Genomic DNA, 18026 nt, shown 5'->3' on the forward strand with positions numbered 1-18026 from the left:
CAGAGGCGTTGCGGTGTTGCAACCCTTTGAACAATGGATATTCAAATATTCAAGCAAATGGATGAGCAACATACGCAAACATAACTCGTACTGCTTACTAAGGATCTGAAAATGGCTCAATCTAGAATATATTTATATTTACGCTCTAAAAAATACTTAGGTAAAAATAACCCAATTGGGTAAAATGAATAACCCAATTGAATTGGGTTAATAATGAACCGACCCAACTTCTAACACAATTTTTTGGGGAGTTATTTAACCCAAAAAGTTGGATCAAAAATGTGGGTTGCTTTGTGGGTTAATTAATTAATTTAATAACCCAATTAAATTGAAAAAAAAAACTGATGCGACCCAACTTCTTCAGTTATTTAACACAAATTGTTTTTTAATTATTTAACCCAAAAAGTTGGGTCACATTAAATTAATAACCCACAAAGCAATCCAATTATATGTTGTTTTGTGTGTTATTCTTTTGACCCACGTTTTTGGCTAAATTGAATAATCAAAAAAAGTTGGGTTGGTCCCTTTTTGACCCAACTGTTTTTAGACTGTGTAATGCCCTCAGATGGCCAAGGCGCACACACCAGGAACAGCAGCATAATGTCCACTGAACTGAAACAACAAAAGTAACAAAAGCCGTTTTAATTCTTCACAATCCCTTGCCATTACTCTTATAGTATTATAAATTAAAATAGAGTATTAGTTTGTCTTATCACAAAAAATATTTTTAAAAATTCTGCCTTCTCAAAATACTGAAAAATGTTTGCCATACTTTTAATATCTCAACACAAATATTTTCTTTACTTTCTAGTCACTCCTTACCAAACTGTAAATACAATATTAATTTAAATATAATTCAGAAAATAAACGTACTTGAACTCAGTATGTCTGGATTAACGCAACATATAATAGTAAACTATGAAGATAACATACAGTTGCCGTGTGGTCAGCAAGGTCAAACAAGAAGTATTAAAAGACACGCATTCACACACACAATACGTTACATTGACAATTTTAATACAAAGGCACAGTAAAGTATAATTACACAAGGAATAAAAGAAAATACTGTCAAGATAATGAGCATTCTTTCATACACTGAACGGCCACAACATTAGGCACAATCTATCGAGAGGCCACTACAGTACTACAAGGTGTACCTAATGAAGTGTCCATTGAGTGAACATTTTAATGAATGCTTCAGGCGTGTGAATAATGGTTAACAATCACCATTTTCAATAAGTACATTTAAAATTAAAACACTAACTATACATCAGTTTTCCTTCACATAGTGCAAAACAGTATAGGACAGAAAACATGTTTCTATTTGTATAATATCACATTTGTCTATTTTTATGTTTCACTGCAAGTGGAAGGCAAATAATGTGTGTGCAAATACAGATTTAAAACAATGAAGGATCATACCAGTAACAACAGTGCTTGTTATAAATATACTGAAGCGCGTCAATCCCTTCACGATCCAAAATGAAAGACATTAAAATGCCCAAAAGCCGCTTCAAAATCGCTGCTAATGAGTTGTGCTTAAGGCTCAATCCATGTCAAATCAAGCAGGAAATGTTCTTTTTATATCATTTATATAGTTTAATACTACTTTGTTTCACTAAAGCTCTCTGCTGCTTCCTCTTTGTAAACATGACCACCAGCGTCCAAATGTTGAGTTCGGAGATCGTCCACAATTCCGGACACACTTCCCAGCAGTCCGCGCATCCCATCCTCCATTTCCCCTTGGAAATCCACCTCCTCCACTTTCACTTGTCCGCCCATTGACAGGAAGGCGTCCCCGCCGTCAAAAGCGTAACCGTATCCGTCGTTCACGTTGGCCCGAGACGAGCTCGTGCTGTTATCGCAGGAAGCGATCCTCTCGCACCTGGCCTGGTGCCTCAGGAAGCTGTCTCTCCAGATGACCTTCTTCCCGCAAACGCTGCACTCGTAAGGCCGCAGCCCCCCGTGGGTCTTCAGGTGCTTGGTGAGGTGATGTTTCATCTTGAAGGACTTGGTGCAGACGGGGCAGCCGAACGGCCGCAGGTTGAGGTGCTGCATCTTCACGTGGCGGTCGCGCATGCTCTTCAGCGTGAAGGCTTTGCCGCAATGGCAGAAGTGGACTTTGCCCGAGTAGGGGGCGCTGGCCATGGTCACCGAAGATGACGAGGACGGGGTAGGAGGGGACGGGGGTGGCGGCAGATTGGCGGAAGACGGGGGCAAATGCCGAGCGGTGGAGAGGGTTAACGATGAGCCGCTGTGCACCATGCTGGTGGAGGGCCAGCTTCCCTGCGAGGCAGCCATGGTGAAGTCAGGCGAGGCCGGCACCAGAGGCCTCTGGGAAACCTGACCCGTCCCGTCTTCGATCTCATCATATGTCTCAGAGTTAAATTTGCCTTCTGTGAGGCATTGAAAACCCACCTGAGCTTTACCGACCACCTCCCCCACCTCCAGTGGTCTGGACTCATGTTGAGACCAGGGACCTGCTTGCCACTGCACTCGAGCCAAAACGGCACAGGGTTCTCCCAAAGGGCTTTCGGCTTTATGGCAAGGCAGGACACTGGACAACATTTGCGCTTTATCTCGTATGTCCAACAAACTCACCTTGACCGTGGATCGTCTTGACTCTTCGTTATCTACTAACATGGACTGCAAGTCTCCTGGAGAAATGAAGAACTAACATTAGAAATTCAACACAGAGATGTTCCAACAGAGAATCAATCGAACCCAGCTGTACTGTGAGGCAGACGTGACAACAACTAACACAACATGCTGACAAATTCAAAATATATTTAAAAAAAAAGTTACACTTTAAAATAAAAGCGGGGAAAATTTTATATGGCCTTAAAATGATGGCTGATACTAAAAAAAATTTAAATTGGCATACATCAGCCAATTTTTAAGCAACCGCTGCAAGGTTCCTACTGTTTTTGTAGGAAATTTTCATCTTTATTATTATTTTTATTATTCTCTGCAAAGGGGGCGACCATTTTGCCACTTGTTGTCAACTGAGAATAACATCACATTTGCTCAAGGCTCAGGTAACGACCAATCACAGCTCACCTGTTTTCTGACCATGTGACACTCGCAAGCTGAGCCGTGATTGGTCGTTATCTGAGCAACTGTGATTTCATTCTCAGCGGTCAGCAAGCGGCAAAATGGCTGCCCCTGGTTTTGCTGCTTAATTCATATTCCACAGACGCAATATTAATCAGTATGCCTTGTTTTACACACACACACACACACACACACACACACACACACACACACACACACACACACACACACACACACACACACACACACACACACACACACACACACACACACACACACACACACACACACACACACACACACACACACACACACACACACACACACACACACACACACACACACACACACACACACACACACACACACACACACACACACACACACACACACACACACACACACACACACACACAGTTACTTTTTTTATTTATTGCCCAAATATCGGAATCGGCTTCATCTTAAAAACAAAATCAATTTGGTGCTATAAAATTGGTCATTTAACCCAATCAAATATAAATTAAGTGGGTTTCATACATAAATAAATATAGTGGGAAAATATAGGCTTAATAATGGGGAAAAAATATTAAAGAAAAACACTGCTGCTATGTAAAGGCTATTTTTTTCCCCAGTTTTTCAGTAACTAATAAACTAACAATTTTGTTCGTACTGTTAATGACTAAATTAAAGAAAATAATATTACTATGAGAATAATGTTCTAATTACATTACAAGGTTGTTAAAAAGGAGAATAAAGACTTTTTCTTTCAGTCAGATTTGACAACGTAGACTTAATTCTAATATTAGAATTTGTCTTTTAAAGATGCATGTTTAAAAAAAAAAAGAAGAAAATGTGCTATTTGTGTGCTTAATCTTACCACAATGGCCCGTTTGTACAAATCCTTCCTTCTTCTCCGCCGCATCTTCTCCGATTCCTTCATCAGCCTCCAGCTCTCGTTTGTCATTTTTCTTCTTCTGTGATGTTTCGTCGCCCTCACCGTCAGTGTCCTTTTCGTTCTGCCTGTCAACACTCTGCAGAGCTCCTCGAGGCCGACACCTGAGTTTCTGCTTCAATACCTCCGCACTGGGACTACTGTGGCCGAAATGGCCACTTTTACCGTCACATGTCTCTTGGCAGCAGGTGTAATTGCTCTCTATATATGGGAGGGCATCCAGTTGTGAGTCGGCCAAGTGCTGCGCTGACGAGGGCCGTGAGCTCCCCCACCTTGAAAACTGCTGTGGTCGCCTCCAAGTAGCTAAAGGAGGCAAGGCGTCAGGTTTGGCCTCTTTCCTTCTCCCCTCTCTCTCTAGATACAAACAGTCAGTGCTGCTCGGCGACTGCTGCCTGGATGCGCCGCCGGCATGAACTGCCGAGGCATCCGGCGGGGATACTTCTACCGAGGGCCGGGGTCTTTTTAGGATCTCGGTGCATTTGTCCACGATGTGCCACATCTGGAGAAAACTGGCCACGGTGACGTAGTTGACGATGTCATCGTGAACGATGCTCAGCTGGCCCGTGTACGCAGAACTTAGTACGCTCTCAAACGCCACTGGGTCCATGACTGATGGGAGTGAAACTGTCGTCACATTCTTCAATAACACCTAAGGACCAACAAAATATATTACACAATGACAATGCAAATCTCACAATATTTATGGATCGAATTCAGCGCAAATAACATCCTTTAGTCGGCCCTACCTGGTCATGGAAGTAAGGCGAGGATGCGGCGAGCACACAGCGGTGGGCCTTGAAGACTTTGCCTTGCACGTGGATGGAGAGGTCACACAGCCGGCCTTCCTCTCGCTGGTGATTCAGGTTGTCCAGAACAGCAGCACGCACTGATGGGAAACATACCTGCACAGTCAAAGCTGCGGGAACAGTAGAAGCGCTGGAACTCGGATCCATAGTCAGGCGATACTATTGGGAGAAGCATAAGGTGAGATATATGTTAATCAGATTCTTGTTCCATAGCGGTTCTTCTCCTCTTTCACCATCTATCACAGACACACTTGAAATAAAGAGCAACTTTTAACTTAATGAACCAAATACAATTATTTACAAGCATGCCGACTTCACCATCGCTACAGTACATTAGTGGCTTCCTAAAAAATAACATCAATTGTTACGCCTCTGCGTAACCTACTAGCGTTGTATGTCTGTACTGTCGTAAAACGAGGACCCCCTATCAATTTTTACTTTCTCACCTCTCCCACTTTTGCGTCATGAACCTCTCAATAGAGTCACCAGTCGAGACATTTTTACATTTAAGTGAAACACGAATTGGGGGGAAACGCATCTCTTAGGTGCGTGTAAGTGTAAACACTTAGCATCTTGCCAGTTAGCACATGGTGATAACTGTAGATTACGTAAAACACTGCAGCATGGTCGTCACTGTTCGTCATCATTAAAAAAAACATAATTCTATCAGCACAACGCCATTTGGTATCAAATAGCATGTGCCGTGACGTACGAGTTCTATTAATTAACACGGCGCTAGCAAGTGGCTATGACGCTAGTTAGCTAGCAGTTATTTTTTACTTACCTGAGCGAAATTTTTCCGCTGCGCTTTTTATTTGGAATGCGTCGCGTCTTCTGGCATGTCCAAAGGACTTCTCATCCAAGGGTATAGCGTCTAAAATGTATTATTTGTTGTTGCATAAAAAATAAAAGCAAGCAAGGGTTAACAACAGTTCCCCTGGCGTTAACGACGCTAGTGCACAGCTGTTGCTAATCGAATGGCTAAAGAGCACCAAATTCTCCAACGTCATTGGTAAACGTTAACATTTCTTGATCCAATTTTCTTCCACGAGAACCAATTTATAAGGCGTGTAATGTTCTAAATTGTTTTGCTGATAATAAAAGGCCCAACATAATACGACATTTAAAGACTTGACAGGAGATGGAGCCATTGGGTCATCTCGTCCTGCGTGAAACTTTAAAGGGACAGTACATTTTAAAACAGTATTTAATATTTTTTTGTAATGAACATATAAATGAATATAAAATATTACAATAAATAAAAATTTATTATTTACAAAATTATATAGAAGACGTTTTTAATTCATGTGCAGTTGTTGTCGAGTGTTTATAAAAGGTCACTCACTATATGACAGACTAGATGAGTCACAGATTAGTAGATGAATTATTTATTACTAATTATTATTGCAAATACGAGATTAGTCACAGATTAAGATGGGTTTTGCTATGGTCATGAACAAATTACAGCAGGGGTTTAAAACCGGTGGCCTGGGGGCCATTTGTGGCCCACTGGATGATATTTTGCGGCCCCTGTATTTGACGTCAGTTACTTTTTTTCTTTTTCTTTTTTTTTCTGTGCCTGGGCGTTTGCTGTTGTTGTTGTTTTTAATGACTTTTAATGGGTGCCCATAGCTCAGGCTCGGGACATCTTGGAGCTGAGAACAGCTAATTTCAAGAAAAACAGGAGACGTAATATTTGTTTTTTGTTGTTGTTAAATGCACAAAGTTGAGGTGCTCAAGAAAATAAAACGTCATTACTCAACTAGACATGCTAAAGCATATCTTGTTCACGTTAATCAATTAATTAATTAATAATAAAGACTGAGAAGTTTGGATTAGTGGTCTATTTTTAAATACGCTTAAACCCTTTTTATGTGGTCTACACACACGCAGACTTTATCTCCAGTGGCCCCCAGTTGAGACCCCTGAATTACAGTATATGCAAACATGAGTTCGTATAGGCTTTTTCAATGAATGCTGGGGTTATTTTCAATTGTTTTGTTGGTCGTAAAAAAAAAAAAATCTGACACATGACATTAGAGTCTAATGTCATGTGTCAGATTTTTTTTTCTTCCCAATCTCCCGTCTTTCTCTAATGATTAGAGAAAGACGGGAGATTGGGTCACCTCGTCCAGCCAGAAAGTTCTTAAAGGGCCAGTACACCTTAATATCCCAGCACAGTTTATATCACTAGCATAATTACTTGCTATGACATTGAATAAATCATTGGCCAAAAAAATAGAGAAAGTAGGCGTTTTAAATGAATCGAGTCGAATAAAAAAATGAGTGGGTGGGATACACGCATTATAGCAGCTGCTGTCACTGACGTGCATCGGTCATTTTACCGCAGTACATCTGCAGCATCAACTCAGAGGCAGAGCTGCTGCTGCTGCTGCTGCTGCTGTGGCGCAGCATAAGGTACTGTGATCGCACCAAGGACGTATCTGCTGGCTTTTATTCCCCCTCTGGTCGGTGATGGATTTGGTTGCGTGCCTTCAGGCTGATCTGCAATGCCAGCACGGCCGGGGATTCTTTCTTAGGTGCGAGGGCTCTTTACATATCTGAAATTCCACGTTTTCCATCCTGGAGGACGACGTCACATTTTGCCCCGGAGGAGACTTTTAAACGGACGTTAGTAGGCGATCAGATTTGAGGAATATATTTAAATTATTTTAACTCGTGTAAACCGGCTGGGTGTCAAGTATTATTTGCACTTGCATGTAATGCATAGTCCGTTGGCGGCATGTTGCCCATATACAAATACTTTAATGTCTGTCGACCTCAGGGAAAAGGTAATAGAATCTCAAGGTGAAATACCGGAGGACACTGTGAGTCGTCACATGATTTGGAATGGTACACGTGCTTTTTTTTTTTTATGTAAATGAAAGCAAACTTTCGCATAGCTATTATTGTCTTAAGCAATAATTTGTCGCAATAATCAGCAAGAAACTGTTGACTTGAGCCAAAGAAGTATACAAGTGTATATTTTGTGTATATTCTCTTAAGAGGCCTTGTAACAATCCGCAGTGTGGCACCGCGCCACGGGGTGGCGTCTCTTTTGTTTTTGTGGACGTGTTCGTTTTCGTTTTTGGGCAGTGAATGTGTTTGACGCCGGAGAGGCACGATAATTGTAACGCGCGGGGGCGTCTAGCCCACTCTTAGCCCAGTTTTTTTGTTTATTTTTTAATAAAAGTGAACCTGTAGATTTTTGTTGCTTTTCCGTTTTTTTTGTTTTTTTTTTGCTGTCCCGCTACGCCCTCCATGGCCAATCGGCCACCGCGCATTACAGCCTGTAGGTGGATATTTTGCACAGTACAATGCATGAGTAGCTGCTAGAATGCACTTTATTAATAACTACCTTTCTTAAAATCTGAAGTATTCTTAAAATAAAAACATTATTCTTATCAATAACGTACAAGCGAAACATCCAATAAGTAGATTAGGCGTGTAAAAGGAACTTTTTCAGGCCCTTTGCTCCAATATAAAAATACAAACAAGTCTGGGACATGACTCCTATTCACATTCTTCTCCTTTTCCTCTCCGGCACATTGTTTGGTGAGTTTCTCACTTGCTTCATATTTTTTGTCATCACGCCTTAAACAACCGCAATGAATTGCTGTCTGTGGTTGTAATATGCAAACAGCGCACCAGTGCAATGGGGCGTGCGCAGAGCCGGAGTCGGACACAGAGGCGGTGGTGGGTCGAGGCTTCAAATTAACCTGCATCTCCTGCAAGAGGAGGAGTGAGGTCAAAGCAACTGCCACTGTTGAATGGTACTTCAAGGCCAAAGGAGAGGTTGACTTTGTGCAGGTGAGGGAACACCTGTCATTGTTGGGATGTGTATTCAGAGAGACGTGCATGCATGCAGCCGGATATTTGATAGTGCCCGGGTGTTAATATCTCTGACACACAGCAGTGTTGACCTTGTGCACTGTCCTCTGTTTGCTGTTTGATAACATGCTGGAAAAACACTGGAGCATCTTTCAAATCCTGGTTTGAGCCAATAATGGAAAGAAATTCATTAGAAATGTAATCTTTCTATGTCATCAGATTTACACGTATGGAGAAATGGGCCCCGCTATTGAAAACGAACACTTCATAGAACGTCTGGATTGGAACGGGAGCAAGAGGAGCAACGACATCCAAGACGCGTCCATATATATTCTCAACGTCACCCTCAATGATTCGGGCACATATCGTTGCTTCTTTAACCGCATCCTCAACTACGAAAACTACGAGTACACCACCGTTGTCAGCAAAGTGGTTTACCTCACTGTGGTGGAAAAAGGTATGGCGCTCAACTGTGCATTTTTCATTGAATCTCAGTTTGGGACGCTTGTCTATTAGGTTGTCTCTTTGGCATTTGTGTGATGTTATCTTTCTTGCATCTCTGTGCGCAGCCACAAGAGGTACAGCCTCCATCGTGTCTGAAGTCATGATGTACGTGTCAATCATCGGCCTGCAAGTGTGGCTCCTCATCGAGATGATATACTGCTACAGGAAAATATCAGCGGCCGGGGAGGAAGCGTTAAGAGAAGCCGCGTATGTAAACTATATTCATTAGAGGGTTAGAAAATCAGCAAATGTCACCTTGGATGTCATTTTATCATGAGACCTCTGCCAAAGCTGAAAACTCCTTATTTGGAATGACAGCTTTTGTTATGGCCCTTTTCCTCTGTTTGTTGGAATCTTCAAAAAAAATAAAAATAATACAGTGCAGTGTACTGTAGGCTACCTAGATACACAAAAAGTTAGTTTGATTTTGGTTCAAATTTGGCAGAAATAAGCTGACCGTTTTTTTTTTTGGCTTACACATTATACTGGTTTTTACTGTGCAAAACAACCATATTAGTATTGTGTAGCAAAACTCATGTATTTTTTTTTCTGTTTCCTTCCAGGAATGCTGAATATTTAGCAATAGCTTCAGAAAGTAAAGACAACTGCGCAGGGGCGCAGGTTGGAGAATAGCCAAGGTATGTTAAAAACAATCAGAATTATTGTGACTTCTGGAGGTTTCTTTGTTGACCAGTGGATGCTTATTGACATAAAGTTCATCATCATGCATCACCTAAAATCTAATGTCAAACCGTCATGCCTGACAAACTCAGGTGAACCAAATTGAATTGGAATGATTTAAAAATAATAATAATAATAATAATTGTAAGTATATATTGTATTGTAGCATTTGAATTGAAACACATTAAATGATTAAAAAAAGAAGAAAAAGCACAAAACACATTCTGTTTCTATTTTCAGGCATTCATTATGGACCACAAACTTCTCTCCTATACACCCTGACTGCATGAAAACACCTAACGGAGGAGAAAAGACTCCATCGTCATCTCAAGTCTTCTATTTGATATTTTCCTTTCCTTGATAAAGACCTCAAATATGAAGCACAGAGAGAGCATGGAACCAGCACTGTAAAAATAGTTTGCAACGCACACAAGCAAAGATGCACTTGTATGACAAACCCATTATGCATTAATGAGCCATTGTTTTAAAGTCATACACAAAATACTACGTAGACATACTATATATTTATATAAGCTAATGCGCAAAATTGTGGGAGCCTGTAGGACTCCTTGATGTAAAATATATATATATTAATTTGAACTGATAAAGCTGTGACAAACCTCAGGCATCTCAGTAAGAAAGGGGGTCTCCATTCTCGGGCACTGGGTGGTCCAACCCCGGAACAGTACCTCTTTGGGTACAAAATGTAGGGCTTGTAACTCTGAGAGAATATAAAGAAGTCATGAGGAATGCATCCTTTGTGGTTGGAAAGAAGGCTCCCACAAAACACACAAGCGCAGGACACTTACAAATAGACCGTCGCCTCCATTGCCATCCAGTCAACATATCACCAGCATTGTTGGTTTGGACTTCACCAAGCAGCTCAGTGGACACATCTTCATTGAAGAACAAACAGGACAGGACACTCTGGTTCCCCTTTGATGGCTCCACTACACCTGCGGCTCTATCATCTGGTCTACGCTATACTCCTCTTCGATGTGCTGGACCTCCTCCAGTCTGCAAAACAACTACAAGTCAGTCATAAACTGCATGGAGAAAGTTTCTTTAAGTGTTCTCTGTGAAACATACTCAAGGTATTTTCATATTTTGTGAATCTCTGTCAAGCAAAATTACAACCCACCCTTTCTTTAACAAGCTAATTGAGAATTATCACAACAGCACTTTCTGTAAACTGCTAAAAATTAGCATGAGTCTAAACGTTAAAACCGGAGATTAATAAAGATTGGTGACACTCACCTAATGTGGGCAGAAGAGGGTTCCCTTTTTTCATGCAACATGGATGAATGGCTGTTTTTTTTTAATTTATTAAAAGGCACCAACACAGAGGTGCTCACAATAATCCATGGAAGAAAATACATAAATGTATAATCGATAAGGGTGTATAACAGTACTCCAACAATCACAGTTAAGTACATTGCAATTTTTTGTTACTGCTTCAGGCTCATCTAAAGAGCTGTTTAAGGCTACTGAAAGTTGAAGGCTATCATTTTTATGGCTACTTTTGAGTAGAAGTCCAGCGGAATTTGTGGCAAGCTTTCGCCCACGCCCACATACCTTGAGTTTGACACATTGCCCCTAGAAATGATTTACTTCCGGTTTTGGAGAGACCGTTGTTAATGTGTTTTGTTTATGCTAATGCTAACTGTCTGACTGAAGAGCACCACAGTCTCAAATATAGTCATTTGCTTTTAGCAGAGAAAGTGGAATTCATTCTTCTTTTTCTTCTAAACAAATAAACTGATGTTAACATTTTATCAAAGCGCTGTTAGTTATATTGATGTTTTTGAGGGGGTAACACCGTGATTGACAGGAGGCAACCATTGGGCCACCCCGCCCAAATGGAGATTTTTTTTTTTAAAGAGACAGTACATCTAAAGCGCTGCATTTCTGTACAATGAATATGTATTTCTTTATGTGGACTGGTTTATACCCAAAATAAACAAATAACAACACATTTTTAAATATATCCAAGCAAATTAGTAAAGGAGAAGTGGAATACCCGGTGTCAAGTGCATAGGCCGTTTTACCGCACTGCATCAGTGGCATCCTGTGAAGTGAGAGGCAGACGTGCTGCTGTGGCGCAGCAAAAACACAGTCCACGGAGCACAGGGCGCATCCCTCATTATTTACCTCGCAATTTACGGATTTGATTGCACCCTCGCAGGTTAACATGCGATGCGAGCGCGACTAAAGGTTCTTTTGATACACCAGGAGTCATTAGAGAGCATCAATTCCACGTTTACCACAAGTCGCTGCCATCGTGGGGGAGAGGACCACATTTTCTTCCGAAGGAGGCCTCTAAATTGACGACAGTAGGCGATAAAATAAAGATTAAATATCTTACATGTATTATTTGGGTTCGTTTACCGATTTATTAATTGGTTTGCACATTATTAGCATACACGCTTGCATGTACGTTTAATGTAGACTCAGCTGGTGGCATGTTAGGCACGTTAGAAAACCCGATTCATGTATAATGTCTGTTATTCGACACCATTAGAGATAAATGCATGTATTCCCAGGCAGGTGGAACGATGTCTATGCGCATCCCATTTTAAAAACCTCTGGGAAAAGATAATATCATCTGAAGAGGAACACTGTGAGTCCTCACATGAATTGCTTCAGTTCTTTTTATTTTTTATTATTAAAAAATAATAATAAACTGAGGGAGCCGAGCAATTGAATTTTTACATTTAAGCACAGTTAAAATCGTTTGCTAGCCGCAATAATTTTTGGTAAGGAATACTATTATCTACTAGAAACTGTTGATTTGAGCCAAAGAAGTAAACACTTCTATTGGACTACTATACGCACATTCTAGGGTATTACAGACGCTTGTTTTGCACATTACAATGCATGCATAGCTGATAGTTGATTTATTAATGATCCTAGGTTGAGCTTTGTTGACCTAAAGCTTTTAAAATCTGCAGCATTCCTACGACTAAAGCATTATTAATATTGATTAATAACTCTTCGGAAAATAAAGTACAATTAAAAGTAGATTAAGCGCGTAGAAGTACTTTTTTTTGAGGCAGTCAGTCTGTGACATGACAGCAATTCACATTCTGCTCGTTTTCCTCTCCTGCACATTGTTTGGTAAGTTTCCCTTCTGTCTTTACGCTGTGTCGTAAGGTGTTAAACAACCATAATGTAGATGTAATGGATGTGTATCCTTGTGCTGCAAACAGTGCGCCAGTGTGATGGGGCGTGTGCGGAGGTAGACTCGAACACAGAGGCGGTGGCCGGAAACGGCTTCAAACTGGGCTGCATCTCCTGCAAGATGAGGAGCGAAGTCAAAGCTCGTGCCACTGTTCTGTGGTACTTCAAGGCCAGAGGAGAAGTCGAATTTGTGCAGGTGATAAGATCTCATTAGAAATCCAGTGAGTGTTGTTGATCCAAAGCAGTCATTACAACATTTTCTATTGTGTTAAAACAGTTTATCCAATCGATAAAATATCAAGATAGTGTTGAAAGTCTTTGTAAAGGGGAAAATAATTACTGTATGTCTTGTCAATTTTGAAAAAACAACCCTGCTAAATTTGAATAATTGCAAGCATTACCAAATACATAAAAATATGCTTCAAAATTGTAGGGAAGACATATTTTCCGTTTGTACGCATAGCTAAATAGCTAACAATAACATCACGTCAAGCAAACAGAGGTGCTCAAGTTCTTAAGGGAAAATAATTGCTGTATGTCTTGTAAATTTTGAAACAACCCTGCTAAATTTGAATAACACAAACATTACCAAATACATAAAAATATGCTTCAAAATTGTAGGGAAGACACATTTAACGTTTGTACGCATAGCTAGTTAGCTAGCTAACATAACGTCAAGCAAACAAAGGAGCTCAAGTTCTTATTTTGTGGGTTACGAACGACTCATGCCAGACTTCAAATCATTTGACACTGTTTTAGCCATTCCCTAAAAGTCAGGAAACTGAAATGGTATTTTTTTTTTTTTTAAGTTTAACGCTATACAGTATCTCCACAATTGAGTATTGTATGTGTTCAGTAATGTATTTGGAAACAAATCTTAATTCACTTTTCACAGTTTGTTTGTTTTTTAACATGTTGAGTCAATTTGATTTGTCCTGTTTTACAAGACTTTACATTAAAACACAAAGAACAAAAATGAGCTCAATTAAACACATCGATACCAAAGTGCTGATTTGGAGTCACGACCTGCCTTAATGTCACTCTGTCATCAGATCTACACTTACAATGAATTTGGCCCACTTATTGAAAACGACCACTTCACGGAACGTCTGCATTGGAACGGGAGCAAGAGGAGCAAAGACATCCAAGATGCGTCCATATATATTCTCAACGTCACCTTCAACGACTCGGGCACATATCGCTGCTTCTTCAACCGCGTCCTCACCTACGACAATTACGAGAACACCACCATTATCCAAAAAGAGGTCCACCTAAAAGTAGTGGCGAAAGGTACAACACGACTTACTACCTAGAAAGAGCTTTGTCAGGTTGTGTCCAGCATTCATGTGACGTCACATTTCTTGTGTTCCAGCCACCAGAGGTACAGCCTCCATCGTTTCTGAAGTCATGATGTACGTGTCCATCATCGGCCTGCAGGTGTGGCTCCTCATCGAGATGATTTACTGCTACAGGAAAATAGCAGCTGCCGGAGAGGAAGCGTTGAGAGAAGCCGCGTATGTCTATTTCACATTACATAGATATGAAAATATGGTATTTATATAGTTGTTCGGGGGAAGTCAAATAAAAAATATATATATTTTGTAATAATATATCATTCTATGCAGCCGCACTAGTCATAACATGCTATTCTGATTCATGTTGTGTTTGTGGAATGTGAATTAGCCAGCTAAATCCACTTGCTTTTATCCATCTCAGGGGGCGGCCATTTTGTCACTAACTGTCGACGGAAAATGGCATCATAGTTGCTCAGTGCTCACCAATCGCGGCTCACCTCTTTTCTAAAGCTGAGCTGTGATTGGTCGTTACCTGAGCAGCTGTGATGTCGTTTTCAGTCGATAGCAAGTGGCAAAATGGCCGCCTGCTGAGATGGATGAAAGCAGGTGGATTCAGCTGCCTAATTCATATTCTACAAACACAATATTAATCAGAATGCCATGTTTAGACTAGTGGGGGCACATCCGACATATTGTAAAGAAAATGTTTGACTTTCACTTTAAATATCACAAGTCAAGATGTTTTTTAAAAATGTTAGCATTGTGCTAACGTTGTATACTAACTAGCTTCTTTTTTTCTTTCAGGAATGCTGAATATTTAGCGATAGCCTCGGAAAGTAAAGATAACTGTGCAGATGTGCAAGTTGGAGAATAGCCAAGGTATGTTCAAAATAATCCAATTACAATGTCATTAATTTTGCGTTTATTTCAAACAAACTTTCTTATGTATTAAGTTTGCATCCAGCGGTCATTTGTCAATTTTTTTTATTCACCTCCAGGCTCATGTCTCTTGTACACCCCGCAAACTGCATGAAAGCAACTTGGGGAGGGGAACAGACTGCATCCTCATCTCTAGTCCATTCCGCATTAATTAGCCACAATGTTGAAAGCATACACTGTACTCACAGTTCAAGTATTATGTTGACATTCTGTATATTTGTATGACATGCGCAACACTGCCTGTGGGACTGTTGAGTTTGAATGTACAAGAAAGCTTTTTACTAACTCAACACCTCCTAATGTCTAATTTAAAAAAAAAACTGTATGTTATGTTATTTATAAAACAGAATGTGGTTAGATTGTCTTTACAATTGAATTGCTGGTACATTCAGTGACACATTCAATGTACTAATAAAAAAGCAAAAAAGTCCAAATTTGTGGTCTTGCGTGCGCTAAATATTTCGAAAGTTGCACCTTTCTGTGATTAATTCTACAAAAATGAAAACAATGGCGACTTGTATTGAAGTTTCATTTTATGTTGAAACAGCTGAAGCGACATGAATCATTTCGGGGTTGATGGTAACAAGGAAAAGGAAAACTGGTTTAAAGATAGCAACCAGCTCATTTTATAATTTTAACACACTGTCAGTTTCGGGGTAGCGGGGCAAATTGAGCTGGTACTTCCTCTCCAGAGCGGGCGGCACGAAGCGGCCTCCCAGGAAGTGATGGCGTCCCTTAAAAAGCGTGGCGGAATTCTTGGGAGCCGTCAGAGAGATGAGCGTGTCGGGCTGCAATCCGTCAACACTCCCTTGCTCCACATCCCAGCCTTAAAAGAAACAATCTGATCACTACTGCCAATAGTGTTTAATTTAGGATAATATCAAAGTGAAAAATAAGGACGAACCTGAGGGGATGTCGATGCTGGCAATGGGGACGGTGGTCTTCTTCAGGACATCAATGATGGAAGCAAAAGGCTCTCGCACAGCCCCCTTAAAGCTGAACCCGAAGATGGCGTCAACCACCAGGTTGAAGGCCTCATCAATCAGAGGAGCCTTACAAAACATGTTTTGTTTTTTTTATCAAATTTGTATACAATACAATTCGACTTATGTTGAGGCAAACCTCAGGCATCTCCGTAAGAAAAGGAATCTCCATTTTCTGGCACTGCGTAGTCAAACCCTGAAACAGGGGTTTGTTGGGCCTCTTCGGGTACAAAATGGAGGGATCGTAACCCTGAGAGAAGACGAAGAAGTCACGAGGGAAACTTACGTTCAGGTTGCAAAAATGGCTTCCGTAGAAAAATGAACATGGGACACTTACAAACAGTTTAAGATGTCTGGCACAGACCAGGCCATCGCCTCCATTGTTACCCGGTCCACATATCACCAGCACTGTGGGTTTGGGCTTGACCAAGCAACTCAGTGGATACGCCTTCATTGGAAAACATGAGACTCTTACGTTCACATTACTATCACTCTGGAATGAAAAGTACATTGCTTCACCCTTGTAATGGCTGTAGCGCAACTGAGCCCTGCGAGCTCCATCAGCTGGTCCACACTGAAGCCGTACTCACTGAAGAGCTCCTCATCAATACGCTGGGCTTCCTCTTGTCTGCAGAACAACTATAAGTAAGTTTAAAAAAAACAACAACGACAACAACAGAGAATGTTGTTTTAAATTCACTCGATGAAACACACCCAAGATATTTGATGCCGTGGGCCATGACGGAAGCCGGTCTGCTACTGTAACAGTCCTTCTGGTGGTTGTTAGCTGAAGGTGACAGCGGGCATTTCCCCGTTTGAGCAAAGACTGCCGCGGCCCGTGAGGTCACCAGGAAGCCGATGCCAAAAAGAGCCCGCACGCTCAGCATTCAGATGGTCCTGCAATAGTAAACAACAAATGCGATACATCCTCATCATGTGATTTGTAGTCATGACTGACTACTGTCATATCACCAAACTTAATTTCCCAGAAACAAATAGTAACTATCCTTCAATGCGTCAGAGCCTTAGTAGCAAATGTCAGTTTGTTACTATAGGCCTACTTAATTAAGTAGATTGTTCAGGTAGAGTGGTGTCCTGGCTTACTTTTTCAGTTGTTTTCATTAGCTAATTTAGCTTCTTTTTTTTGTTATACCTTTCTTAGTACAAGCACTCTGTAAAGCGATTTAAAAAGAAAAAAGGAGAGAAACTATTTGGTTTGTTTGCTTTTTTTTTTTTTGTTGCCTTGTGACAAGTGCCAACAACGGGGCTAATTTACGGTAAAAACAACAATATATAAATACGACATTAATTTCACGCTGTACTCTTACAAATATTGTTAATATGTTGATAAACAACTTTCGGCTTACGAATTTATATCACTGTTTCTCAACCCTGGTCCTCGGGGCACACTATTCAGTCTGATTTCCATGTCTCCCTATTCCCAACGCAGGTTATTCCAATGACAACTCATCAAGAAGCTCTGGAGGAGCCAGGTTACGATCCTCACCTGCGTTGGAATCGGGAGACATGGAAAACAAGCAGAAACACCGATTTTTATAGTCAAGACTTTCTGAAAATAGCTCAAACTTAGTAAGAGTAAACCTTCAACGACAACCAAAGATTAAGATTAGTGACACTCACCAAATGCACGCCGATTTTCCGTTTAGCATGTACGATATTTATTAAAGGCCATGCAATAACACAACTTACAAATAACACGCAGAAAGGTGCTCGGTATAAGCAGCCCGTGGAACTGACTTACTTCCGTGTTTGGGGAAACGGAACGAAAACGGTGCTTGCG

The 18026-nt window shown here is 40.8% G+C and overlaps 4 protein-coding genes across 6 annotated transcripts; 2 read left to right on the forward strand and 2 right to left on the reverse strand.

Annotated features, from left to right (window-relative positions):
- Positions 1–996: 996 nt before the first annotated feature.
- On the reverse strand, positions 997–6075 carry zbtb22a (zinc finger and BTB domain containing 22a). 2 transcript variants are annotated; one of them, XM_086063477.1, is made up of 5 exons: positions 5597–6075; positions 4753–4971; positions 3932–4655; positions 2602–2657; positions 997–2286 (listed from the first exon to the last, which is right to left on the reverse strand). In XM_086063477.1, the coding sequence occupies exons 2-5, from the start codon at positions 4957–4959 to the stop codon at positions 1606–1608; spliced, it is 1668 nt and encodes a 555-aa protein (XP_085919603.1). In that variant the 5' UTR covers positions 4960–4971; positions 5597–6075; the 3' UTR covers positions 997–1605. The 2 variants fall into 2 exon arrangements, with proteins under 2 accessions (XP_085919603.1, XP_085919602.1); XM_086063476.1 differs by having other exon boundaries at positions 997–2657; positions 5597–6065.
- Positions 6076–7007: 932 nt separating this feature from the next.
- Positions 7008–11100, forward strand: LOC147157920 (sodium channel regulatory subunit beta-1-like). Its single transcript, XM_086062409.1, has 6 exons — positions 7008–8367; positions 8456–8622; positions 8863–9100; positions 9213–9354; positions 9711–9785; positions 10069–11100. The coding sequence occupies exons 1-5, from the start codon at positions 8319–8321 to the stop codon at positions 9778–9780; spliced, it is 666 nt and encodes a 221-aa protein (XP_085918535.1). The 5' UTR covers positions 7008–8318; the 3' UTR covers positions 9781–9785; positions 10069–11100.
- A 721-nt stretch (positions 11101–11821) lies between these two features.
- Positions 11822–15676, forward strand: LOC147157921 (sodium channel regulatory subunit beta-1-like). Its single transcript, XM_086062410.1, has 6 exons — positions 11822–12945; positions 13038–13204; positions 14061–14298; positions 14381–14522; positions 15108–15182; positions 15302–15676. The coding sequence occupies exons 1-5, from the start codon at positions 12897–12899 to the stop codon at positions 15175–15177; spliced, it is 666 nt and encodes a 221-aa protein (XP_085918536.1). The 5' UTR covers positions 11822–12896; the 3' UTR covers positions 15178–15182; positions 15302–15676.
- An 81-nt stretch (positions 15677–15757) lies between these two features.
- naxe (NAD(P)HX epimerase) lies at positions 15758–18009 on the reverse strand. Of its 2 annotated transcripts, none has more exons than XM_086062407.1 (7): positions 17867–18009; positions 16940–17122; positions 16745–16853; positions 16563–16673; positions 16365–16475; positions 16147–16294; positions 15758–16068 (listed from the first exon to the last, which is right to left on the reverse strand). In XM_086062407.1, exons 2-7 carry the CDS (start codon positions 17110–17112, stop codon positions 15869–15871), a joined length of 852 nt encoding a protein of 283 aa, XP_085918533.1. In that variant the 5' UTR covers positions 17113–17122; positions 17867–18009; the 3' UTR covers positions 15758–15868. The 2 variants fall into 2 exon arrangements, with proteins under 2 accessions (XP_085918533.1, XP_085918534.1); XM_086062408.1 differs by having other exon boundaries at positions 17936–18005.
- Between the last annotated feature and the right edge of the window lie 17 nt (positions 18010–18026).

Source organism: Leptonotus elevatus, chromosome 19 (genome assembly GCF_054856555.1).
Source record: "Leptonotus elevatus isolate MCC_2025b chromosome 19, RoL_Lele_1.0, whole genome shotgun sequence".
NCBI classification, from domain to species: domain Eukaryota; kingdom Metazoa; phylum Chordata; class Actinopteri; order Syngnathiformes; family Syngnathidae; genus Leptonotus; species Leptonotus elevatus.